Source organism: Rhinopithecus roxellana, chromosome 9, assembly GCF_007565055.1.
Source record: "Rhinopithecus roxellana isolate Shanxi Qingling chromosome 9, ASM756505v1, whole genome shotgun sequence".
NCBI classification, from domain to species: Eukaryota; Metazoa; Chordata; class Mammalia; order Primates; family Cercopithecidae; genus Rhinopithecus; species Rhinopithecus roxellana.
This window is the reverse complement of record NC_044557.1, coordinates 2,913,372-2,940,693: the sequence shown is the minus strand read 5'-3', so window position 1 is coordinate 2,940,693 and position 27,322 is coordinate 2,913,372. Positions and strand designations below refer to the sequence as shown.

At 40.2% G+C, this 27,322-nt stretch overlaps 1 protein-coding gene across 2 annotated transcripts in view; it reads left to right on the top strand.

Annotated features, from left to right (window-relative positions):
• UNC5D (unc-5 netrin receptor D) overlaps positions 1-27,322 on the top strand; it is a 584,232-nt gene that overhangs the window by 491,288 nt on the left and 65,622 nt on the right. For both annotated transcript variants that reach the window (XM_010370595.2, XM_030937254.1), the window contains exons 9-11: positions 10,090-10,275; positions 14,053-14,430; positions 22,186-22,270. In XM_010370595.2, the coding sequence (XP_010368897.1) occupies positions 10,090-10,275; positions 14,053-14,430; positions 22,186-22,270 (649 nt within the window). The remainder of the gene's footprint in view (positions 1-10,089; positions 10,276-14,052; positions 14,431-22,185; positions 22,271-27,322) is intronic.

The following is a 27,322-nucleotide window of genomic DNA, read 5'->3' as shown; positions in this document are numbered from 1 at the left end:
GAGGTTACAGTGAGTCAAGATTGCACCACTGCACTCCAGCCTGGATGATAGAGTGAGACTCCATTTCAAAAAGAAAGAGAAAATCAAGATTTTGCTTCAATATAGTCAATTTTATTCATTCATGTAGAGGACATTTATTGTACAATTGTCATATACAAATAATCTTGGCTTCTTGAAACAAGAAATATATCTTCCCTACAATTTTAATACAAAACAGAAAGAAGATAAGTGATTTGGGAAAAGTAAGGAAACTATTTGTAATAATCATCTACTCTGTGCCAGACACTAGGTTAAAGCCCAAAATGCATGCATCTTGAAATTATTTCCACCAAACAATGGCCTGAATGCATCCTTAAAGTCTGAAAAGTAGGTGTGCTCTTCTCACTGAAGAAAATTCCATTCTGCACCTTTCCCCAAAGTGCACTAGGTTCATTCAGAGTGAGATCATGTTGATCCATATTCTTTATGATCTTCACCGGGTACAGAATTCCTCAGAGAATGTGGGGGCTGCACTGGCAACTTGGCATGTCCTTTTAGGCTATGGAGACTTAATTAGGATCTTGAACCCACAGAACCATCTGTGCCTTTGGCCATACCTTTCAGTTCTCAAAAGATTTCTAGGCTCTCCTAAGCTAGCATTAGGCTACTGGCATTGATGCTGATGCTCTAACCACTCTCTCAAACTGTTTTTTTTTTTTTTTTCCAATTTTGTCCATTTTTCCTCATCTGCTGCTGATTATTTTCAATTACATAAATATAGCACTTTCTGAAAATTGCCTGACTTGCTTCATCCTTCAGAATCATTCCTACTGTGAACCAATTCAACCCATATATATGTGCAACATTTGTAATTTTTTTTAAACTAGTTTCTATTTTTTATGATCTAATGTTTATTCCAGCATAAGTATATGTCTTTTCTTACTACCATTTTCAATGATTTTGCTGACTCTGCCCTTAATGGACATGATGGGATTTTGTTAATTAAATACCTCAGACCTAAGCACAGACACAAGTAAGTGATGAACTATTAATAGTATGTTCTTTAGCACTACAATAACTTGGGTGCTCATTAAAAATGTGAATTTACAAGCCAAATCTCTCTACCTCTCAGTAACTAAACATTTGTAGAGTTTATATCTTCAGTTTTCAAAATAAGACATAAAGTGAAGTCGTTTTTTCAAGAGCTGGAGTTCAAATTCTGCTCTTTTTGACTCTGTCTTCTGTTTCAATTTTGTCTCCCCATCTGATGGGCAAAAGCACAGTTCTTTTATAGTTCAAAGATGAAATTACCAGATACAATACAGGACCCTCCATTACATTCAAATTTCAAAGAAACATCAAATAAATGTTTAGGATAAATATGCCCCAAATATTACATGGGAAATACTTGTGGTAAAGCTACTCATTTTTTATCTGAAATTTAGAGTTCACTGTGTGTCAAACTTTTATTTGTTCAATCTGGCAAGCTTACTAAAAGGAGCTGTAAACATGTCTGAATGGGAACTATCAAAAATATTTTATGAAATAGATGACCTTTGTTGCCAACCTTGTAAGGATGGTTAGAATTGAAGCAGATATTGGAGGAGAGAGCCTCTCATTGAGGGTGAAAATTTGGAGCCAAAAGTAAGTCTGCGAAAGTACACGGTCTACTTGAAGAAATGAGTAGTCAGGTTTGACCAGAGAATAGGGTTCATGTAGATGAGAAGTGGGCATTGAACTGTAGTGTGAGCAGAGCATGAAATGTCTTGAGCAGTGAAAGAAGTCCACCAGGAGTGGACCCAGTCCATCCTGCAGAGTCATGAAAGGTGTCGTGTGGGGGTGGCCATACTAGAACAGGGTTTGGGAAGTCATCCACAGGTAAAATGGTTCCAAGTAATCAAAGACTGGGGGTATGGGTAGAGGGGACTGTCCCATGTGGGTGTCCACTGGGATGTCTTCTTTAGAAATTGAGATGGGAGAGGCACTAGAGATGCAATCACTCAGATATGTGAGTGGTTTGAGGAGGGAGTGAATGGAAACAGATTCAGAGATGAGTCTTTGATCTCAAGCTATGTCCCTGGTGGTGTCATTACCAGAAATAGGAGAATTCAAGAGAAGAACATATTTGAAGAGGTAAGAATGAATGATGATGATGAATCTGTAAATCAGATGACAAATGTGAGATATGAGCACAAGATGCTGGTGGTTTTGCCCAGCGAGCAGGAAGGAAATATGTCATCAGATCTTCAGAGAGAAGATGAGGCAGGAGATGTTAATTTGAGACTGTTCAGGATCAAGGAAATCATTGGCACTGTCTGTATGTGAGTGATTATCCAATTAGATGAGAACAGAGAAAGGAAAAAGGGCCAAGAACTGAACTTTAAAGCCTGCCTATTTAGAACTAGGAGAATGAAGGGTAGTTACTAAACAATCAGTAAAGAACAAGTCAAACTTCAAGAGAATCAAATTTACGGGGCAGTTTTTTTCCAAAAGGAAGTTTGCTATTCTTGTCTATTGCTGCAGAGCAGTGGTAAAGACGAAGAACGTTACAGTTGATGCAGTTGCAAACGACCTTCAAGAGAACCGTGGTTTGGGCAAACACAGACTTTACAGGGTATGGAAACAATCAAATGATGTAGCAGTAGGGGAGTAGTTAAATAAATGATCATGCAGCCTGAGCATGGACTAGGCAAATTAAAAAGGAATGAAGCCGGCCTGGCGCAGTGGCTCACACCCATAATCCCAGCACTTTGGGAGGCTGAGGCCAGCAGATCACCTGAGGTTGGGAGTTTGAGACCAGCCTGACCAACATGGAGAAACCCAGTCTCTACTAAAAATACAAAATTAGCTGAGAGTGGTAGCACATGCCTGTAATTCCAGCTACTCTGGAGGCTGAGGCAGGAGAATCACTTGAACCCGGGAGGCAGCCGAGATCGTGCCATTGCACTCTACTCTGGGCAACAAGAGCAAAACTCTGCCTCAAAAAAACCAAAAAAAAAAAAAAAAAAAAAAAAGGAATGAAGTAGGCATATTATATTCTGACAAGTCATTGACAAGAGAGCATACATTTTCTTAAAGGAAAGTATAGTAAAGGAAGTATAATATAGAACCTTTAGGGTAGAGAAAGGAAAATAAAAACAAATGGAGGACATTTACATATTTTTTTTTCTTAAATGGCACACTAGATACTATCAAGAGTGATTACTTTTGGAGAAGTGGTACTTGGAAGAAGGCAAGCTTGCTTTTTGCATAGTATATGTACCTTTTTATACTTCCTAGAACATTTTCTAATCTTATATATGTATTACTTCTATTTGTTCATTTTTATGTTAACAGTAAGGTGTTAACTGGGAAGATCATGGAATAAGCATTAAGAAATATTTAATGTTAAAAAATGCTTAATGTTCTTATAGACAAAGGGCTAAGAAATCAGTAGATGTAAAAAGGTGACATGTTTGAGAAGTTTGTGAGGGAATAAGTTGAGGGAAGGATTTGGGGAGAGGTGATTAGAGAGACTGGACTGTGTTTGTAGGCAGGGGGCAAGGCCCAGCTGTGGAGGAAAAATTTGAAGATGCAAGACCAAAAGAGAATAATGCATGAGGCCAGGTCCTCATGGGGCAGCTCTTCAGGGAACAGAAAAAACAGAAAATTGGATGAAGGAATAGAGGAATTTTGAGTTGCAAGGGAGTGAACTCACATAGGATAGTCTCCATGTTTTCAACAAGAAAGAGGGCAAGTAAGGAGTAGGGAAGGAAAGGGACAAAGTTCAGAGCAGCTGTTGTGAGGAAAGCACTATTTGGCCATAGAATGTGAATAAAATAATTATTGAGTTGCAAGAAAAGCCTGGGTGAGGTTGCATAGCATCCTTTCGATGATGCCAGTGCTATAGTGACTTCCTCCAGCAGGGCAAGTTAACTCGGGTGCCGGTATGGAGAGAGCAGAGAGGAGACACAAGAAAGAGACACTGCATCATGGTTAAGCAGTTTGGGAGTGAAGATGGACATGTGTTCAAAGCTTCACTTTGCCATTTTCCAAGTTATTAACTTGCTTGACACTGTGTCATCATCAGTAAAATAAGATGTTAATATATAATACCTACCTCATAGATTTTATTTATGAGGATGAAAATGTGATCATCTGGGTAGTTCTTAGAGAAAGAGAAGTCAGCATAAGGTTAGTGCTCAGTTACTGAGTTACTGTGGTTCCTGAGAGATAGTCACACAGTGTGATCTGGAAGACAGAGGTCAACAACTGGATAGAGAGTGATCAAAAGCATTGATTCTGGAGCCAGATTGCATGGGATTGAGTCCCACTTCTGCTACTTATCAATCATGAGGCTTTGAGAAAGGCAAGTAATTCTCTCGCCTCAGTTTACACTGAAGATATCTTTTTGTGATTTTTTTTTGTGATTGAATATTTTCACTGAAGATATTACAGTGAAGATATTTTTAGAACGTTGTTGGAAGATTAAAATGAGTTAATAAATGTAAAGTCCTAGAGCAGTGCCTTCTAAGTGCTTTTTAAGATATAGCTGCTATTGTCATTACAACAGTAAAACAACAACTACAATAGCAAAATGAGATTTTTGAGTTTGGGAAATTGGAAAGGCAGAAATGTTACAAGATTCTAAAAATTGCAAATATAATTGAAATTGCTTAGCATGGTTGGCCATGGCTAACCATTTAAAAGCTATTTTCTGATGCATTAAATTAAGGAAAAAAAAAGTTTCCTTCTTGTTGACAGCACATATAAAGAACTTTAACAATAATTTCTGTTTCATCATATTTCAGCATGCAATTAAATATTTTGGCAGGGAACTTTGTATCAACACCACCTCCTGTGCTGAGGGTGCTTCCTGGGGCGCCTGTTACCTGGCCTTCTATGGGATTCCATCTCCATGGCTGGCTGCCTCGTTTTCTGCTTGTCTTACCCTTCTCAGGATGTGCTATACTTATCATATGGATTCCTTAGTAATTCACTTCTTCTTATGTATACCAATTCAAGTATGTTTGTTTTTCTGAAATGGGAGCAATGGCATTCTGCAATATCCAATAGGAGATAAAACAGAATATCGTATGTTTGGAAAGGTACTCGCTATGTTCCTATGTTAATTCTCAGTCACTTATCTGAATCCTGCAAAATAGATTCTAATCTGGTATATAGTTAAGGTCGTAACATGAGCACTGAGTTAAATTTCCATTAGTAAGTGGCTGACATTAATACATCTTTTAGAGGGGAGTTATGTAAAGAGAAGGAGGAAAACCAACTAAAAAGCCCTTCTATAGAGTCCTTTGGGCACATTGGTGACAGTAAATGACTGGATATGATTATCATGCATAAAGCCATCAACCTTGTTAATACCCATTCCCTGAACTGTGAAGTTCAAAGGGTCTTTGAAAGGTCATTTAGTCCTTCTCCCCAGCTTTGGCCACAAAACTAAAATAAAAAACTGGAGAGTACTGTAAAGTCGTGCGGTTTTTTAGAGACTTTCTGAAAGGAGATTTCACAATCTCTCACAGAAATACAATTCAGGTTTTTAACAACCCTCATTGTAGAAAAGGTCATTGTAATATCTAACCAGAGTCCCAATTGCTATAATAAAAGGTCAAGTCCTCTTTTGCAGTTCTTGTTAAAGATGGTGAAGAGTTGGTTACTAGCTTCATCATAAATGAATGGTCACTGAGCACCTACCCAGATGGTAGGCCTCTTCTCTTCTTATAACAACACTTTATGTATTCAAGATCACCAGGAAGTCACTTTACCAGCACCCTTTTCTTCAGGACAAATGAACCCATAAACATTTCCTCTCCAGGGTCCTAGTTTCCAGATCTCGATTAATCTTTTCAGCCTTCTCTGCAGATGCTTTGTGTCTGTTCCAGCCATGAGTACATTCCTCAGTAGTTTCTGACTAATTTGGAATACAAGAGATTTCGCAGCCAGTGCTCTACATTGTTTGTGGGGTTTGGGGCTTTTTTAATACCTGTAGATTGTAGACAGTAATTTTCTCTACCACCTGGTGAGTCCTCCCAAGCTTTGCCTGAAGCTTTTGTGACTCTAGGAAAGAGGAAAATAGGGATGAAGAAAACAGGAAAGACGTTTGTAACACATTGGTATGTAAAGCTTCGTTTATGAAACGGAAAGTCAGCGGAAAGTATCCTGTGCCCACAAGGAGATAGAATAGCCTGCTCAGTCAGGGCTTTTGTTCAAAATCACTTTGAGCAAACAAACCAGCCACACTGTACTTGAGAGACCGGATAGGTATAAACATATGTGTAAATGTAAATGAAAAGAGAGTCCTGGCAGCAGGGGTTCTAAAATCAACCTAAGACTGTGGTTTCTTTGATATTTCTCTTCTCACAGTTGGAGGCCAGGCAAGCAATCAATAAAGAGCTGTTGGTGATGATTGGCAAGTTTCCCTGGGAAGTTATAGAGATATTGTAGCTTTTGAAGAGTTTAAAGCAGTTAGGGAAAACAAAGCAACTCACTGGCATTTGGAAAATTAACAATAAAAAGTACAACCCAAATTGAAATCTAGGAAGTACAAGTGATACAAGTTGTTCAGAAGACCACAGGGCGGCAGCGCTGACTGGATTGGCCAAGACAGAATCACCTTCATGGGAGAGGAGGACCTTGCACTGGGTACCCTGACTGATGGGTAGATGGAGAGGGCTAGGGTCTAGATGCCTAGTGGAGTTGGGGTGGGGGGGGCGTATATATTACACTGACCACTACATATGGCCTTTTGTTAGCAGGTGTCCATCTAGCAGAGATATCAATTACAGTTGCACTTGGGATGAATGACAATGCAATAAAGGGCTGAAAGGCTGAGCACAGGAATGGTTATGGGAAAAGTTGCCAGTCCCTGGGAAGTGACTGCACCTTGTGGTCCTGTTGCTACAGTAATTCTCCCAGGAATGAGGGGCAGAGGCCTCCAAGGTTCTTTAGGAGAGTCATGTGCTTGTGTGCATGTATGCACATGTGTGTATGTGATGATTCTTCAGGAGCAATGCTTAAGTGCACATGTACTTATACACACACACACAAGACTTTCTCCCTTCTCTCATGAAGCCAGAATAAAAAATCTAGAACTAAACCTTTGGGCCAATATTGAACACATGAAAGAGAATCACTTCAACTTTTGTAAACACACAGAAATCTTTACAAAGAAAGCCACTGTGTGCTCTTGGAAAGAAAGATCAGAAAACAGCAGGATGGGGGTGTGGGTGGGAAGAGGAAAAAGAATGAGATGAAGTACAACCAGGTAGATCAAAAAGAGAAGGGTAAAAAGAAAAGGAAGAAGAAAGAAGCACAGTGACTCACCTGTAGAAGAATGTGAGCTGTGGGTAAAGTCTGGTTCTGTCTCCTGAGGTGTAAAATGTGACTTTGAGGACTTGTGTATACCTCTGTGACTGCACTTGAAATACCCAGATCTCATCACTACCTTGTCCTTACCAACTTTAGACAAGAAATGACAGAATATGAGCCACATGTTAATTCATCCATGCATCTTCATTGCTGCCCCTCAATAAATATTTGTTGAGTTAGTGAAATTATTGTAAGCTGAGTTTTGTAATTCCCAGGATAAACTGTTCTGTAAAATAATTACTGCTTTGCTTATCTCTCTATAGGCATCCCTTTCCTCTGCCGCTTAGCTTGTAGATCAAGCTGTCCCAGTGTCAGGGTGAGCCTTAGGGGAGCCAGTACTCGCCATGCAGGTCTCTGTCCTTTCTTTCCCTACCCTGTCCCTGAAGTTCCTCTACTCATTTTTAAAATTCTGTAATTTAGTATTTTATTCCTTTGAATTAAGTCAAATGGATTCTACAGATGTTCCTGGGAGAGGAAACACACTGAGCCGTATCAAACATTGATACTTTGGTCTGCAGGCATACATAGGGTTATTCCTAAAAGCAAGATCTATATCTGGAGGGAGGATGAGAATTCTGGTTACCTGGTAGGGAGGGAGTAGAAACATAAAAGACAAAACGTCGATCCAGAGGAACAAAGAAAACTTGTTCCTGCTGCTTGGTTTTGTCTTAGGATGTTCACTGCCACCAAAATCCATTTCCAGCCCAGGCGTCTTGCCCTGGTCATCCTCCTGGCTTCTGGTCCTTCCTATTTTAGTACCTGGAAAACTGAGGATGCCTTTGTCTCTACTTTGTCAACTCAGCAGCAAAGGAGTTGCATTCTGCACACTGCCAGGTTGCTTCTCTGTATGTGCTCATTTGCTGACCAGGTGTGTTCTCCCCAGATACACTTTTTAAGGTGAGAGTGTCATCAGTCAGCAGTGCCCAAGGAACTGGAGGAAAGGGAGGGAAAATGCTAGTTGGTTTCAATCCAAAGTTCCCAAAGTTCCCTCACAGCTTCCCATACACTGGCATGATGCCTCTGCTGTGTTCCGTGTTCTCTGTCTGCTCTGGGAATAATTATTCCCTCCAAGGCACTTAATTGAGTAGAGGGAAGGTGGGAGCTTAAGAACGATAGCTGCCCTCCTTCTTCCCCCACATGACAGAGGCACATGTGGAAACTGAGGTCGACGTTTATCATCTCAGCCATGGTTATGAGTGGTTGGAGAAGCAGGCTCCATTCCTGTCTCTCTCACCTTTGAATCATCATGAAGCTGGAATGGAAGTCTAAATCACACCCTGTTTCTGAGCAGCCATAATGCTGTTCTGGCGATTAAAGGTATTTGATAAACCTCTGACCTTTCAGATGCTGTTTTTGTTTTTGTTTTTTTGTTTGTGTGTTTTGTTTTTGATGGTTGTGTTCTCACTTGAGAATTATTTTTATGTGTTTATTGCCCTATTACTGAACCAGTTCTGCTTGATTTCCTCATTCACTCTTTAATTTGGTAGCACCTTATTTTACACTCCACTAACTTTGTTGAAAATAAATTCACTTTCCTTGTGTGGTTAGTATTACTCATTTGATAACATAAGTACCATATTAGGGTGTGGTGAATGCATAGTAAGTGCTGCACAATTACAAGGTAAACATATGATAGGTTTATTTTATCCTCTAAGCCCAACACAGGGGTGACAGAGTAATTACTTTTGGACCCATTAAGTGTACTTACCACATAATCTGTAGGAAGATTAACTATGTAGTTAGCATTTGCCATCTTCCATTTTCACACACCTTCTAAGATTACACCTCTTTGAGGCTTATGTTATCTCAGATAAATCTCGTGTGCTGTATTGCAGGAACCATCATGGATCTGCTACAGGAATAACCACACCCAACGCACCTCTAGAAAAAGGGTGAAAAGCAGCTACAGCACATCTCGTGGGGTGGGGAGGCACCCACATTCTAAATCCAAACTAACGCTTTTATTTTTGCTTTGCCCATGCATCCAATAGGATGGAGTAGGAGAGGTATGGGAGAAACAGCATGTGCCGTCTTAGCGACCCGTCCTCTTCCACAATAAATTATTAGAGTCTAGCATTTAATTGGTGTCAGAAAACATCTACCATGGACATAACAGCACCTGGGACCACGACCTTCATATCCCACAATAAAATTCTCTCATAATGACTATATGCCCTAAACTGATGTTGTCAGTGTACTCTTAATGATTTGTGCCAACGCTAAAATTCATGTTTGTGAACTCTGGTCTTTTTCTCGACTCATAGACTTTGTGTTATCTCCTTGCCCTAGACCGCTCTCTGCAAATGCATGTGCCCCAGGTTTCACATAAGCAGAGCAGATCACCCATATTTTATCACTGTGTGTGGGTCTGCCCTCGCTCTGGTAAAAGGAAAATTTAAAAAGTGTTTTGTAGGTAAACATGACATCCTAAACTAAGGAGGTGTCTGCTCTTACTAGAAAAAAATACTATTTTCTTTGCAAAATTGATTATCTTCAAGAGTCTATTACATGCTAAGCTACCTTAATGCAGTTAAGATGTTTACCTAGCATCCCTTTGATTTATACAAGGCATTTTAGAAACACGATTATTGTGTGAAAATGAGTACAACTTGTGTTCACTGTACATCTGTCATTTTCTCTGAGCAGTAGCTCCAAAAATCCAATAGCATTTCCTTTTGTATCCCTGAGTGGTTCTTTGGTTTTGTGCTCATGCTGGTCACTTACGATTTCTCTTGTGTCTTTCAGGCATAGAGAATGCCAGCGACATTGCTTTGTACTCGGGCTTGGGTGCTGCCGTCGTGGCTGTTGCAGTCCTGGTCATTGGTGTCACCCTTTATAGACGGAGCCAGAGTGACTATGGCGTGGACGTCATTGACTCTTCTGCATTGACAGGTGGCTTCCAGACCTTCAACTTCAAAACAGTCCGTCAAGGTCAGCGGCGTAGGTCCCTCCACACCTCGTCCTCAGTACCATAGACTACGCTCACACTGGACCCCAGCCTTCTCCTGGGCCCCGTGTGAAGGTAGCTCTTGGCACTGGGAGCCGCTGCCAAATTGTCTTCACACATGAACAGACCAGGCTGAGTGAAGTGGTCTGCTTATCTCCTTGTCTGCCACAAGGACAAGAGGATCTTGGTTTATTATCAGCAACATTTTCAATGAGGCATTTCCATTTTTGATGTACAGTCAGCCTAATGAGTTATTTTATTTCCAATTATACTTATTTTTAAAAATGTCCTTTTGAGAATGTATATTTAATTTAGTTAACCCGAGTATTGATTATTCAAGACCAAGGACTAACACCTATATCACAACCTCCCAGGTATATTTATTACCCTATTTATGAAGTGGAGTAATTTTGTTATTTCTATTTTAAATAAGTAAACAAATTTTAGAGAATAGATGATGGGTCAGCTAGCCAGGGGGAAAAAAATGAAATTCCAGCCTAAATGACTCTCAGCTGTTGCCAAGTCCAAGCAATCTTTAGTTGTGGGGGAAGGAAAATCTATCATGTAGCAATACTCATTTTCAAAACAGAGTCATTTAATTCTCTTATAGGAACCAAATCTATTCCTTATTGCAAGGTGGGGATGAAACATACACGGCTTTCATTTTAGAAAAAAATGAAACTGTCTCTTTTCAGAGGATGAAGTTTTCTACCTTGACCCTCATCATCAATATCGTCACCTTTATTTCTGTTTATTGTGCATCAGTGATGCCTACAGCGTGGAACCGGAAGTCTCAGTGCAAGGCAGTGATTGACTAGACAGGCTTCTGAAGTGGAAACACAGCCATGCTGGAAAAAATTGAGAGATGGCCAGAGAGATGAGTACCTTCCCTCTTGCCATTCACTTCTGGGCACCTCAGAGTTAGGCCTCAAAAGGGACGCATCCCCTACATCTGGACATATAGTTTAGTATATGTAGAGAATTGGAAATAAATCCAAATATAGAACTGATTTTTTAAGTGGTATTACCCAAGCTGGAGTGCAGTGGTGTAATCGTAGCTCACTGTAGCCTCCTACCCATGGGCTTAAGTGATCCTTCCACCTCAGCAGCTGGGACTGCAGGCACATGTCGCTGCACCAAGCTAAGTTTTTGTTTTATTTCCATTTTTTCTAGAGACAGGGTCTCACTGTGTTGCTCAGGCTGGTCTTGAACTTGTGACCTCAACGATCCTCCCACCTTAGCCTCTGAAAGTGCTGGGATTATAAGAATGAGATACTGGGTCAGGAATTGATTTTTATGCTACATAAAAAAAACTAGAAACATATTTTCATCAAATAATAAAACATCTTAGACCATAACACTTGAAAATAGAGGGAGCAATATTAGTGTGAGAGACAGTTTTGTGCATAAGACCATAGGCTTTGAAGTTAGATTTTAGTCTAAAACTGCTATCAGTTAGTCTGTTATCCTCTTAGTCTCAAGTTTTAGAGCTATAAAATGGGGTTAGTAACATTGACCTCAAAGTGTTTTGTGAGGATGATAGATTACCTGGAACAACATGGGTAAGCCCTTGGCATATGGGTGCTCACAAATGCGGTGAATAGAGTTCTAGAAGCTGGTTGTTTCCTCTTACCCTAGCACAGGATGCCAGCGTCTTCCATGGAGCACTAGGCAGCAGGTGAGAGGGGTGGATCCCTGGCCTACACATGTCTGGGGAGTGCTGACTTGCCTACACTTAAACACAACTTATGTGTATTGTGAATCTCTAAGACTATATTAGTCTTACCAAACTTATCTGGCCATTTTGTTTTATTTTTGTTTTTGCCCAAGAATATCACAGAACTAATGATACAAGCAAAGTATTTTGACAAACGTCACTCTCTGTGTATTTATTATGGTGATCTGCCTCATGCTGATATCATGTGGTTTTCACCTCCACTGTCTTAGAGAGATCCGTTTTTGAGCAATACATCAAGTGCCCCAGCAAGTTGAATACTGGGCCTTTTAAATAGAATGCCATACACAGAACAGACCAGGGACTTGTAAAAGGATTTCCAAAGAGAAGATTGGGATGACCAGAGGTGGGTAACTGGCGCTGGTCAGACTTCAGTCAAGCTGGCAGCCGATTTTCTCTGACCCTGGATGCTATCATATGTACATATATCCAAAATCAGGCATTTCCCACTCAAGTGCTATCTCACTCTAGGAAATATTTTTGCTTCCGTGTGTCACTTAGGCTAGGCAGATCTTCTAAGCGTAGTCAAAAATTAAACTTCAGAGGCCAGGGCTTGAGATAAAAGAGCCAGGTGACTGAGGCATATGGGCTTTTGAAGTCTCCGTGGAATCTCTTGTTCTAAACTCTTTTCTAATCTAAGATGGGTTTTGGTCCTGCTTCTTGCCTGGGAAGACCATAAACAGGAGCAAAGTGGTCACCTGTAGAACTCAGTGCAGACCTGCTAGAAAGCACAACTCCCTGCTCCCTGATGGTGCCTGGGTCTTGATACAACATGCCCATGCATGAAAAACAAACAAACAAAAACGCATCATCAAGGATCCTTTAGCTTTATAGCATTATTTACTTCATCCAATTTGTGTATTTTCCTCTATTACTCTGGATTCTTAGAGCATCAGAACAAGGGGTGGGAAAAGTCAGGGTGATAGATTCCCTGCTGGCGTTGCTGCAAATTATGAAAATGGAAAAACAATAGAGGCTAATACAATATGGCTCAGAATTGCAGCATTTTCAAAAAGATCATACTTTAAACATTTTTGTCAGGCCCCAAAGGAAAATTGTTTAATATGGTTTGGCTTTCAATTTGAGATGTCACATTGACAGACTGATATGGGTGGGAAGCTTGGGACTGAGGGTTATTTTGTTATTTACTAATAAATGAGATTACTTCATCACAAGAAAATATCACAGCATTTCTTTTTAATATTTGGCTTGGAAAAAATTGGTGAGCCCCAGCAGATGACAAAGCCCAATTTCTCATGTTTTTGCAAAGATGCTATATATATTTTTTTCCCTTTGAGCCAGAAAGGAAACCATGCTAAGCTGCTCCCTATGTGGAATCTAAGCTTCTCACTGTCTCTGGTTGGTGCATTCTTTCCCTCACAGAGTGACATATGGGTTATTAGAGCAAATTGGCTACTCAGATGTGGTGCGATTCATGAGGTGCCCTGACCCTTTTGCTCTGAGGACAAATCATTTCCTCCCAGCTCCAGAATCTCTGCAGAATTCCATAGGAAATGCACTGGAACCAAAGTAGCTTCTGTTATAAACAGCACTACCTAGTCACCGCGCTGTGTCATCTCTTGCCATTTAAAATGAACAGATGTTATTTTTGCTCAAAACTCAACTGCAAAACATCTTTCTCCACCCTCCCCCCACTTTTTTTTTTTTTGTTGTTGTTATTTTAGCTTCTCTTTGCCAGTTGAAATAATCACATAAACAATAATACCTGAGTTCGTTGCCAGAGAGAATGCCAGAAATACTTGTTTTGAAAAGAGCAAGGAAAGATCTCTGGAAAGTGAAAGTTTTGGGTCAGTGCCATTTAGAGAATGGACTGTGGAAGCCAGGGCTCTTGATTCAAAAGTTCTGGTCACTAGCATCCAACCTGGCAGGGTGGGCCTGAAGAGCTAGCTTGGATTGGAACTGCTGGCACCCATGCAGGCTGTTGTACAGTTTGTAGAGGCAGAAGTACAGGGGTAACTGAGAAGCCTGTTAGTTTCTGAGTGACAGATCAATTTTCTTTTACCAGGTAACTCCCTGCTCCTGAATTCTGCCATGCAGCCAGATCTGACAGTGAGCCGGACATACAGTGGACCCATCTGTCTGCAGGACCCTCTGGACAAGGAGCTCATGACAGAGTCCTCACTCTTTAACCCTTTGTCGGACATCAAAGTCAAAGTCCAGAGCTCATTCATGGTTTCCCTGGGAGTGTCTGAGAGAGCTGAGTACCATGGCAAGAATCATTCCAGGACTTTTCCCCATGGAAACAACCACAGCTTTAGTACAATGCATCCCAGAAACAAAACACCCTACATCCAAAATCTGTCATCACTCCCCACAAGGACAGAACTGAGGACAACTGGTGTCTTTGGCCATTTAGGGGGGCGCTTAGTAATGCCAAATACAGGTGGGTGGTCAGTGTGTGTTTGTGTGTTTTCCAACGTATAAATGTTTCATTTTTACACATGTTACTTCCCATCAGATTCATTTTATGATGTTTACCATCCCCTCATCAGACCTGCAAACACTGCAGCTCCACTAGTCCACTTGATTTACACAGCAAACCAGAACCAGCGCTGAGATTAGATTTTGCAGTCTTCATCTCAGCATGGACTGAATGCTCCCTTTGATTCCCTATTAGAGCTGACAACTATATTTGCCTGAAAGGTTTGGGTAGTCCCCAGGCTTTAAGCCCCTTTGGAGTGTATTTCCTAGGCATGATCAGAAAGCACTGAAAAAATTCTCTGGCATGACAGACCAAGGCCCCATATTTACATGTAAGCATGGTTTATGTATGAGTTTGATAATTTAGTGAAATGGCATCTCATCAGTGACTGACCTAATGAACACTCCATAGCCCTTGCTATAGTGTTACTCTCTGATGAGCAATCATGTGGGGTCATTGTGGAGTTGCTCTTTTGAATTCAAACTTCAGTTCCAGGGCTGTGTCAGTATAATGAATTCTCACATGTTTTTTCCTCCTTTTGGCTGGAAGAGAGGAGATTTTCATGATGTTTTGACATGATACTTAAGGTATCCAGCCCAAATGATATCCTTTCTATGGATTAGTTTTCAGAGTTGCTGCCTAAGACCTAAGTGGATAGTAGACAAGGTCAATTTCTGCTCGGATTTCTAAGCAATGAGAATTACGTAGTGCACTGAAGCAGGTAGTGATCTGTTGGCTGCTAAGAAGGAAGAGAATCTGTTGGATCTGTGTTTATCAAACAACAGGTCAGCATTGAGTCAGGGACATTATAGTTTAGACAGATGTCTCTATATCTGTGGAGGGTGGAACTAACCAACCTCTCAAATCAAGCATTTCATCCCATAAATAAAATCTGTAATAGGACTAGTCTGATTCTACCATTCTAGCTAACTGACCCCTCTAGTAGCTTAGAGACTGGAGACTGAAATTCATTTCTAGTTGAGGAATGTTGTCTTGTTCTCCCCTAGAGCAATTACTTCCTTAAAATCTTCATTTCAAAACGTGTTTTACTTCATCAAAATAGCCTTCAATGGCAGCCATAATTGAAAGGTTTTGTTTTTTAAATTTCTAATTCTCTAAATCTTCTTTGGTCAGTGTTTTAGGACGTGGTAAGGATCTTGGTTCAAATGTGTATGCGTGTCAATGTGTGAATGCCTATGCATGATTTAATTCTTCCAGTTGGTAACTGGCAAATAGGAGACTTGATGGATAATGAGTCAATCAGCCATGTTTACCAATTAACTTTTCTGTAAGAATCTATAAACTAGACATGTGAGTCCTGAGGAAAGAAAAAGAATACCACCCTTGCCCTCTCAAAAAGAATAGGACGTATCAGAATTATACAAAGTTTGGCAGGGTGTGGTGGCACACACCTGTAGTCCCAGCTACTCAGGAGGCTGAAGTGGGGAAATCACTTGAGTCTAGGAATTCGAGACCAGCGAGGGCAACATAGCAAGTTGCTGTCTCTAAAAAAAATGACATAAAAACAAAAATACAGAATCATATAAAGCCGTGCATTAAGTTGTGCATTTATCTTATCTCTTTCTAGCTCGTGCTTGGCACTTACAAGGCTCTCAGTGGTTATTAGTTGATAAACTGCCCATTACTCCTTCTCTCTCTTTGCATCCTCCTTTCTTAGTGTATGTGTGTGTGTGCGCACATCTGTTTATCCATGTGTAGAGGGAGTGCCATGACCAACCTGTTCATTGGTGGTGTTTGTTGTTTATCAAAGACAGCGAGATGAAATCATGATGAACCAGAGATTTATCTTCACCTCTGACTTGAGCAGCACTCATACTGAAAACTAAAAGTTCTGACAGCATTGTCAGTGATTCCCAAACAGTTTCTCCCTGAAATGGGGCATTTTCAAAGCTCCTGACAAGAAGTGTTGGACAAGATTGAAGCTGTTCACTAGGAATGAGTTTGATGTAAAATAACTGTGGAGAAATAAAACATATGCTACGTTATTTGCAGGAAATAAATACAAAATACGCCCTAGGGAGCAAAAGTATAAAGAAAGCAAGGCACTGAGATTAGATTGCTCTAATGCCATCCATCCTAAATTGTTGTATGGTGCCTGGCAGTGATTTCTCCAAAAGGTTAGGGTGGTCTCCACACTCTAGAAATTATTTATTATTCCAAATATAAAACAGGAAGCTCAGACTGGTGCTTCTGTGGTCATATCAAATAAAAGGCTGTCAGGGTAGCAGGTGGAGTATGGGGGTATTATATTTTTCTTTAATCAGAGATAACTGGAGAATGACATATTGAAATGAATTCTACTTTAGGGGATCATAGGCATAAAGCTGTCCCAGAGTATCTCTCATTCTTCATGATCTGTAATTTGCCACTCCCCATGTGCCTTTGTGTATGACTATTTCAGACTCCACGTAGTATTTGCATGTTCGGGCAGGAGGAGCAGGAGAAGTATGTTTGAAAGATAACACCATTTCTGATTGAAGAGAGAAAAATCATTTAAAGCTCCAGTGATCCTATAGATTCAGGTTGAATTTAGGAGTATTCTGAATAATGTCTCAATCTAAAGACAGAGAATTAAGCTGACTTGAAAGGAATAAGGTGTGATCTGCACAGACAGCTCTTCCTCAATGGTCCTCACACATACATCTTCTGTTTTGTTGAGAGTTGGCCATCAGGCTATGATGATCTACAGAAGCTAACATGTCTCGAAACCTGGCATTTTTACTAAGAATTTTGAATCCTGTTTCATTTATATCTTCATGATGTGTTTATTGGCTTCCTGCTCCATGAGTGGCATTGTGATAAGTGTAATTGATTTAATATTATTATTATTGCTTGATGATAGTTTCCTGTACTTCTAATTTGGAAGAATTCTGATTGCATGTCTCTGTCATCATAATGACCTAGACAGCCTGAAAGAGCAGCAGCAGAGAGGAAGTTTTAAGTCAAACTAAAAGAAGACAGAATGTCGAGGGCATGTATTCGGGTTGACTTCCAAGCACACTGGATGTCCTGTGTATTGCAACTTGTGGTTAGCAGCAGGGAGGGTTATAATGGAGGCCCCTTCATTTGGCAACTACATTTAAGGAAGAATAGACAATAGAGGGAAGAGCCTCTCTAAGTGTGGCATTTATAGTTCTGTTGACATTAAGGTCCAGAACATAAATGGATCTCCATGCTACAAAGCTGTAACCAAGATTCAAATGTGCCTTATTCTTAGTGCTGGTGAAAGATACTGATAACTAGCATATTACTGAATAATGCTTATAATGTGAATCATAAATAACTTGTTTTGTAATGAGGTTTACATTTTTTGTTTTTATAGCTGCTAACAGGCACATAGAAGGAGATCAGGAAAGCCTGCCATCTCTAGATTTAAATTATCATAAGCAACCTGAAAGTTTTCTGAGCGATTGCATTAGCTCTAATGAAAGGAAAAGAAGGCGAGAGCTGCCTTACTCAAAGAATAGGAGGGTGCCTTAAGATTTTATTTTGTAAGGATCTTACTGTTTCTCTATTTCATTTCTTTTTTTTGTTTTAATACTTTATGTTCTAGGGTACATGTTCACAATGTGCAGGTTTGTTACATATGTATACATGTGCCATGTTGGTGTGCTGCACCCATTAACTCGTCATTTACGTTAGGTATATCTCCTAATGCTATCCCTCCTCCCTCCCCACAATAGGACCCAGTGTGTGATGTTCCCCTTCCTGTATCCAAGTGATCTCATTGTTCAATTCCCACCTATGAGTGAGAACATGTGGTATTTGGTTTTCTGTTCCTGCGATAGTTTGCTGGGAATGATGGTTTCCAGCTGCATCTGTGTCACTACAAAGGACATGAACTCATCTGTTTTTATGGCTGCATAATATTCCATGGTGTATATGTGCCACATTTTCTTAATCCAGTCTATCATCGGTGGACATTTGGGTTGATTCCAAGTCTTTGCGATTGTGAATAGTGCCGCAATAAACATACGTGTGCGTGTGTCTTTATAGCAGCATGACTTATAATCCTTTGGGGATATCCCCAGTAATGGGATGACTGGGTCAAATGATATTTCTAGTTCTAGATCCTTGAGGAATTGCCACACTGTTTTCCACAATGGTTGAACTAATTTACAGTCCCACCAACAGTGTAAAAGTGTTCCTATTTCTCCACATCCTCTCCAGCACCTGTTGTTTCCTGATTTTTTAATGATTGCCATTCTAACTGGTGTGAGATGGTATCTCATTATGGTTTTGATTTGCATTTCTCTGATGGTGAGTGATGATGAGCATTTTCTCATGTGTCTGTTGGCTATATGAATGTCTTCCTTTGAAAAGTGTCTGTTCATGTCCTTTGCCCACTTTTTGATAGGGTTGTTTTTTTCTTGTAAATTTGATTGAGTTCTTTATAGGTTCTGGATATCAGCCCTTTGTCAGATGAGTAGATTGCAAAAATTTTTTCCCATTCTGAAGGTTGCCTATTCACTCTGATGGTAGTTTCTTTTGCTGTGCAGAAGCTCTTTAGTTTAATTAGATCCCATTTGTCAATTTTGGCTTTTATTGCCGTTGCTTTTGGTGTTTTAGACATGAAGTCCTTGCCCATGCCTATGTCCTGAATGGTATTACCTAGGTTTTCTTCTAGGGTTTTTATGGCTTTAGGTCTAACATTTAAGTCTCTAATCCATCTTGAATTAATTTTTGTATGAAGAGTAAGGAAAGGATCCAGTTTCAGCTTTCTACTTATGGCTAGCCAATTTTCCCAGCACCATTTATTAAATAGGGAATCCTTTCCCCATTTCTTGTTTTTGTCAGGTTTGTCAAAGATCAGATGGCTGTAGATGTGCGGTATTATTTCTGAGGGCTCTGTTCTGTTTCATTGGTCTATATCTCTGTTTTGGTACCAGTACTATGCTGTTTTGGTTACTGTAGCCTTGTAGTATAGTTTGAAGTCAGGTAGCGTGATGCCTCCAGCTTTGTTCTTTTGGCTTAGGATTGTCTTGGCAATGCAGGGTCTTTTTTGTTTCCATATGAACTTTAAAGCAGTTTTTTCCAATTCTGTGAGGAAAGTCATTGGTAGCTTAATGGGGATGGCATTGAATCTATAAATTACCTTGGGCAGTATGGACATTTTCACAATATTGATTCTTCCTATGCAAGAGCATGGTATGTTCTTCCATTTGTTTATGTCCTCTTTTATTTCACTGAGCAGTGGTTTGTAGTTCTCCTTGAAGAGGTCCTTTACATCCCTTGTAAGTTGGATTCCTAGGTATTTTATTCTCTTTGAAGCTATTGTGAACAGGAGTTCATTCATGATTTGGCTCTCTGTTTGTCTCTTACTGGTGTATAAGAATCCTTGTGATTTTTGCACATTGATTTTGTATCCTGAGACTGCTGAAGTTGCTTATCAGCTTAAGGAGATTTTGGGCTGAGACAATGGGGTTTTCTAAATATACAATCATGTCATCTGCAAGCAGGGACAATTTGACTTCTTCTTTTCCTAACTGAATACCCTTTATTTCTTTCTCTTGCCTGATTTCCCTAGCCAGAACTTCCAACATTATGTTGAATAGGAGTGGTGAGAGAGGGCATCCCTGTCTTGTGCCAGTTTTCAAAGGGAATGCTTCCAGTTTTTGCCCATTCAGTATGATATTGGCTGTGGGTTTGTCATAAAAAAGGTCTTAGTATTTTGAGATACATTCCATCAATACCGAATTTATTGAGAGTTTGTAGCATAAAGCGCTATTGAATTTTGTCAAAGGCCTTTTCTGCATCTATTGAGATAATCGTGGTTTTTGTCTTTGGTTCTGTTTATATGCTGGATTACGTTTATTGATTTGCGTATGTTGAACCAGCCTTGCATCCCAGGGATGAGGCCCACTTGTTCATGGTGGATAAGCTTTTTGATGTGCTGCTGGATTCTGTTTGCCAGTATTTTATTGAGGATTTTTGCAGTCGATGTTCATCAAGGATATTGGTCTAAAATTCTCTTTTTTTTTGCTGAATCTCTGTCAGGCTTTGGTGTCAGGATGATGTTGGCCTCTTAAAATGAGTTAGGGAGGATTCCCTCTTTTTCTATTGATTGGAATAATTTCAGAAGGAATGGTGCCAACTCCTCCTTTTACCTCTGATAGAATTCGGCTGTGAATCCATCTGGTCCTGGACTTTTTTTTGGTAGGCAATTAATTATTGCCTCAATTTCAGAGCCTGCTATTGGTCTATTCAGGGATTCAACTTCTTCCTGGTTTAGTCTTGGGAGAGTGTAAGTGTCCAGGAAATTATCCATTTCTTCTAGATTTTCTAGTTTATTTGTGTAGAGGTGTTTATAGTATTCTCTGATGGCAGTTTGTATTTCTGTGGGGTCGGTGGTGATATCCCCTTTATCATTTTTTATTGTGTCTATTTGATTCTTCTCTCTTTTCTTCTTTATTAGTCTTGCTAACGGTCTATCAATTTTGTTGATCTTTTCAATAAACCAGCAACTGGATTCATTGATTTTTTGGAATGTTTTTTGTGTCTCTATCTCCTTCAGTTCTGCTCTGATCTTAGTTGTTTCTTGCCTTCTGCTACCTTTTGAATGTGTTTGCTCTTGCTTCTCTAGTTCTTTTAATTGTGATGTTAGGGTGTCAATTTTAGATCTTTCCAGCTTTCTCTTGTGGGCATTTAGTGCTATAAATTCCCCTCTACACACTGCTTTAAATGTGTCCCAGAGATTCTGGTATATTGTATGTTGGTTCTCATTGGTTTCAAAGAACATCTTTATTTCTGCCTTCATTTTGTTATGTACCCAGTAGTTGTTTAGGAGCAGGTTGTTCAGTTTCCATGTAGTTGAGCGGTTTTGATTGAGTTTCTTAGTTTTGAGTTCTAGTTTGATTGCACTGTGGTCTGAGAGACAGTTTGTTATAATTTCTGTTCTTCATTTAATGTAAAGCTACATTAAAGAGAATCCCTGCCCTCCTTAGACTCTTCTCTCTTGGCCAAGGTGCAGTATTTTCTTCATAGCGTTTAAGAGGAAAGAGAGGACGTTTAAGAGGCAGTGAGATGTGGCTTCCTGTGCCTTCCCTTCCTGCATTGTATGATTTTATGTAAGGAAGGCTGCTAGTTTTTTCAATCTGACATTGACATGACTCTGGTTAAGTAACCTTTCTAGCAAATATGCTAGAAAGGGTCATACTGGTTGCGCAATAACCTATAAGGCTCGTGAGCACATCAGATACTTTCACTTTCTGTTTTTCTTGACAAAATGCCACACCCCACTGAGTACCACCTTCAACTTGCTTCCAGATGCACCATTGGTAAGACAGCTTCCTCCCCATCATTTCATGTAGGTTTGCAGGAAATAGAGAAATATCTTTTTTAAATTTTGGAGCAGATTAATTGACGCGTGGATAAACTCTTACATTCTCAGATATGTTTAATACTGCCTGGTCTTAGAACACTCAATCTTTTAAAATAATTAATGCTGGGATGACTTAAAATTTAAAAAAAGTAATTTGAGTACTCAGTTGAATAATATGCCCTTTTTTATGTCACTGTTATAAAACAATGTTTTTCCTGTTATAATCTTGAACCTTAAACTTTCCAAGGATTGAGATTTCATAAATTGCCATGAGAAAGTAGCTTGTTTTCCAGGTATCTGTAAGATGCTTGAGTGAGGAACTTCAAGATAATTGGAAAACTCTATGAATAACCTGTTGGCTTTTTCCATTTTAGGGGTGAGCTTACTCATACCACACGGTGCCATCCCAGAGGAGAATTCTTGGGAGATTTATATGTCCATCAACCAAGGTGAACCCAGGTGAGAGACAGAGAATGGCATATTAAAGACAGTGGCTCATGCCTCTAATCCCAGTACTTTGGGAGGCTGAGGCAGGCAGATCACTTGAGGTCAGGAGTTCGAGACCAGCCTGGCCAACATGGCGAAAGCCTGTCTCTACTTAGGTTACAAAAAAAGTAGCCAGGCATGGTGATGCATGCCTGTAATCCCAGCTACTCAGGAGGCTGAGGCTAAAGAATCACTTGAACCTGGAAGGCAGAGGATGCGGTGAGCCAAGATCGTGCCACTGCACTTCAGCCTAGGCGACAGTGAGATTCCATCTCAACAACAACAACAAAAAAGACATTTTAAATATGGAATGGAACTTCTGTAGAAAATCTGAAACTATTAAGAGAATGAGACTTAGAGGTGTATAGATGAGATCATAAACTCCTTGACTCTAGAAAGGAAAAAACAGTTGCAAAACTATTGGCTGAAATGAAACTATACATGACTCCACATTTTTATGGTCACCAGTCTCTACACAAGAGACACCAAATGGAAAAGAGTGAATTGTTAGACAGGTCAGAAGTAGGGCTACTCCATAAACAGTGAGCGTCTCACAGAGTCTTCCTCTCCAAAGAAAATATCCCCAGAGGCACTCACAGGTGCTAAGCCTTAGGCAAGTACATACAATGATTGATTCGTGATCCTTTTAAGTTTAGCAGAAGACCTACTCTGTACTGCCTGAGAGACAATTTCTTAGGCAATTTTCGCCAATGTAAAAATATGATCTGAAACTTCAACTGCTTTCAGGCCTGACAAATTTCAGCGGCATTAAATTCAATTACAGGAACAAATACAAATCTTGTTGCATTCCCTTTTAATGAAAGTAGTTGGTTATTTTCTTAGTGCAAGTATAGTATTTTTGGAAATGTTGTCTTCCTCCATACAAGATAAACCTAACTCCTCTTCAGAAAGCAATTTCTCTCACAAACTAGATATATACCTCTAGCATTTTTAGTCATAACATCTTGGTTATTTTAGAATAGATCTTTTGGTTGTTGTTAGCAAAGAACACATGAAAGAAAAACACTGGGAGGAAAAATAGCCAGAGAAACAGATGGTTTAAACAGATTTTGATAGCTATTTCTATTAAAGGATTTATTGGTGCCCAGTAGTTTTAACTTCTTGCTGTACAGGGCTCGAGAGGCATGGAAGAAAAGGTTCTGCCATTTGGTTGTGAGGCTGGCTCTTAGGGGATTTGTGTGCAGGTTGTGCTATGTTGGGATCCCACATTATTTCCCCTGCTGTCTAAAGCTAGATTCTTCACTTGTATATCTGAAAAAGTGCTGATGTCTAAGTATCTCCACTTGGCACTTGGGGGGGTAAAGAGGCTCAGAAAGTTTGAAGAGTTTACCCAAAATCTTAGGTTAGTCACTTAAGCAGACCTAAAAATGGAGTTCCCTGGATGGAAGTCACCCCTTTTTTACCCATTGGGTTGATTTACTTAAGAAACCATATTTGTTTGAATTTGTGGTTATGGCCCATTACACATATGCTTTAAAACATATCATGCTGCAAAAATTAAGCGTGAGGTATAATCCAGTCCGCCTTCCCTGAATCACAGCTTCCTATACACTCCTAGCTCTGCATCCCCATCCCTTGGTTGTAATTGATCCACTGAGCCTGTGTTGAGCTTATTCCTCTCAAATCCATCCCCAGCGTCATCCACTTCATTACATGAGAACCAACTTACAGCAATTTCGCATTTTCCAAGGCACCTCATTTACAACTTACCTGCAATTTTAAAGTAAGAGTGAGGAATACCTAGAACTCGCAAGAGCCCAAAGATCTCAAAATACAGGTTGGCCTCCTGTGGTCACCCCTTGAAAGCTTTGTAAGCTCCATGGTAACCAGTTTGGTTTATCCTTCTGTGTCTACTGCTGTCGAGGAAGGTGGACAGAAACAGAAGAACCTTATCTAACACTTTAGATCTGTAAGGTATGAATTTTTCTCTCTACTAAACTATGAAAAAAACAAAATTAGAGGAAGCTGCATATTCCTTTTCAGGGAGCTGAAACCTTCCCAGATGTTATCTCTAAGGAAATGACCTGTCACTGGGCTAAAGGCCATTTACCTTCCTTGACAAGCCTCACTCCCTTTTGATAGCTCACAACTACTTAGAAAAACACTGAAAATAGCAAATACCCTTCTACTACTTCTTTTTAAGCTGGAGTGTATTATTTCATCTATGTAAGGAGGCTGCTTGGGTCTGGTTTTTCAGCTTTTAATCTTGTGATTAATCAGGAAAAGGCCAGTGTGTCATCTTTTCTTTGTAATATCACTTGAAAATCCATTTTCATTTCGGGCTGTATGTCTGCCATCCTGAACTTGTGCTGAGAACAAGGCCCATTTTCCTCAAAGTTTGTGGAGCTGGAATGCACTGCTCAGTTCCTTTCATCTTTATCTCTAGAGCCACCGTGGTTCCCTCCCTCTTAGTTCATCCTGAGAACTGGATTTATGAACTCTCCATCACCTCCACACACACAGAGCACAGTAGGATCTTCCAAACCACATCTTTATGCTGTATTGAAATTAAATTCTGCTCCATTTTTCCTATTGACTATACATTTCTGTTGCCCATGTCTGAGTTACAGCCCCAATATAGCAGGGTAGTGATGTAATTGAAGTGGGACTGGTATGTTTAATCAGGGCCTTTAATCCATTCTAAAAATTGGGTTAAAGAGGTGTAGAGGGGTGAGGATGGCTTCCTGGAGATGTCATTGAACTGAGTCTTAAAAGATGAATAGGAATTAGCCAGACAAAGCAGTAAGGTCTATAACTCAATGATTCCCTTCCTCCACAATGCATTTTCCCATAGTTTTCTATAGAGGTTTGAAGGGTAGAGGGGTCTAAACCCAGTGATTTTTTTCCTCCTTTAAAGTCACCCTGATGCCAGAACATTGCATTCAATACCATCCTTCCAATGGTAGCCCAGGCCTTGCCACAGGCAAAGAGTTGGTTTAATGCATTATCCCATTTATAACATAGAGGATATTTAGCTACATTGTAGGAACAGGTACTGGAGTGGCCTGACACAAAGGCCATGGCATGAAATTGGAGCTGTCAGAATTAGCCTACTGGTGAGAAGCCCTGGGGCTCCTCCTGGATCAAGGGTATGTAAGCCATCCATGCTAGATGTGGCCTCCTCCCCTCCACAGGGCTTTACTCCCTCTGCAGGGGAGGAAAACAGCAGTAAGGACTCTCAAAAAAAACTTTAATTTGAAAGATTTGGGGCATTTCCCTCCCTCCTTCTTGTCTTTCTTTCCTTCCTTTCCTTCCTTCCTTTCTTCCCTTCCTTCCTTCCTTCTTGTCCTTCCTTCCTTCTTTCCTTCCTTCCTTTCCTTCCTTTACTTCCTTCCTTTCCTTCCTTTCCTTCCTTCCTTCCTTTCCTTCCTTCCTTCCTTTCCTTTCTTTCTTTTCTTTCTTTTTTTTCTTTCTTTTCTTTCTTTCTTTCGACAGTTTTGCTCTTGTTGTCCAGGCTAGAGTGCAATGGCGTGATCTCAGCTCACCACAACCTCCACCTTCTGGGTCCAAGCGGTTCTCCTGCCTCAGCCTACCTAGTAGCTGGGATTAAAGGCATGTGCTACCATGCCTGGCTAATTTTACATTTTTAGTAGAGATGGGGTTTCTCCATGTTGGTCAAGCTGGTCTCAAACTCCTGACCTCAGGTGATCCACCTGCCTCAGCCTCCCCAGGTGCTGGGATTATAGGCGTGAGCCACCGGCCCAGTCGGGGTATTTCTTTTTTCTTTTTTTACATTTTATTGGGAATGTTTTTGAGGGAGGGGAAATTTTATTCTACGCACTTTAGATCTTTTTTGTTTTGTTTTTTTTTTTTGAGATAGAGTCTCTGTTGCCCAGGTTGGAGTGCAGTGGTGCCATCTCGGCTCACTGCAACCTCTGCCTCCCAGGTTCAAGTGATTCTCTCTGCCTCAGCCTCCCGAGTAGCTGGGATTACAGGCACCCGCCATCACACCCAGCTGATTTTTGTATTTTTAGTAGAGGGCATATTGGCCAGGCTGGTCTCAAACTCCTGACCTCGGGTGATCCACCCGCCTTGGCCTCCCAAAGTGCTGGGATTACAGGCATAAACCACCGTGTGCCCAGCCTTTAGATCATTTTTATAAAATTAAGGCATTCAAACGGGATTAAAAAATCAATCTCATTTCAGAGGTTCTTTTCACTGACATTACAATAAGAGAATGATACAGACAAAGCAGGGAGTTCCCACTACCCCTCTCCTCTCCACTCCCCTCTCCTCTCCCCTCCCCGCTCTCCTTTTGCACCCCACCCCTGACCCCATGGTTGGAGAGGAGAGAACTGGACCTGAAAATTATTATATGGGGCTTTCTTCTGAAAAGCAATAAAATGAAACCAAAGGCAAACATTCATTTATTTTTCCAATTACACTGTCATGTGGATACTCCTGACCAAATGCTTAGACTAAAATTGGAAATGTTGTAAGTCATCTTATTGAAGAATTTACAAAAGAACACATATTTTTAAATTTGGGCTCAGCCCAGATGGGACATTTCAACCACTTCTGTTAGATGGTATGATCTGCCCAGTAGACACATTTTGGGGTAAGGATTGAGAAGGTAGAGATGGTGGTAATAGAAAACATTATCTTTTTTACGGTACTTAGATGGTACCATGGCTTTAATAGCAAGCCTTGAAATAAGAGCAAATACAAGGCTAGAAAGGCAAAAAGAATCTAGCTCTGGAAAATGGAGAAGAAAGGATAGAATTTCATTCCCAGTAATGGGCTCACAAACACTGCAGTATAAGCCATTACTGTGGAGATCACTGTGATTTTTCTTCCCCAGTAGCAAAAACCACACACACAAAAACAAAATTGTAAACACACATACACACACCTCCTCATATATCATGCGGACCTAAGCATTCAGAAATGTCCTTGGACTATTTGAGAGGACCTCATCTCCAAAAGAGTAAAAAGAAAGCAGGTATATATCTTTTATTAATGAGATTAAAAGATGGGCCAGCTGGTCATTCTCTTAATAAGAAT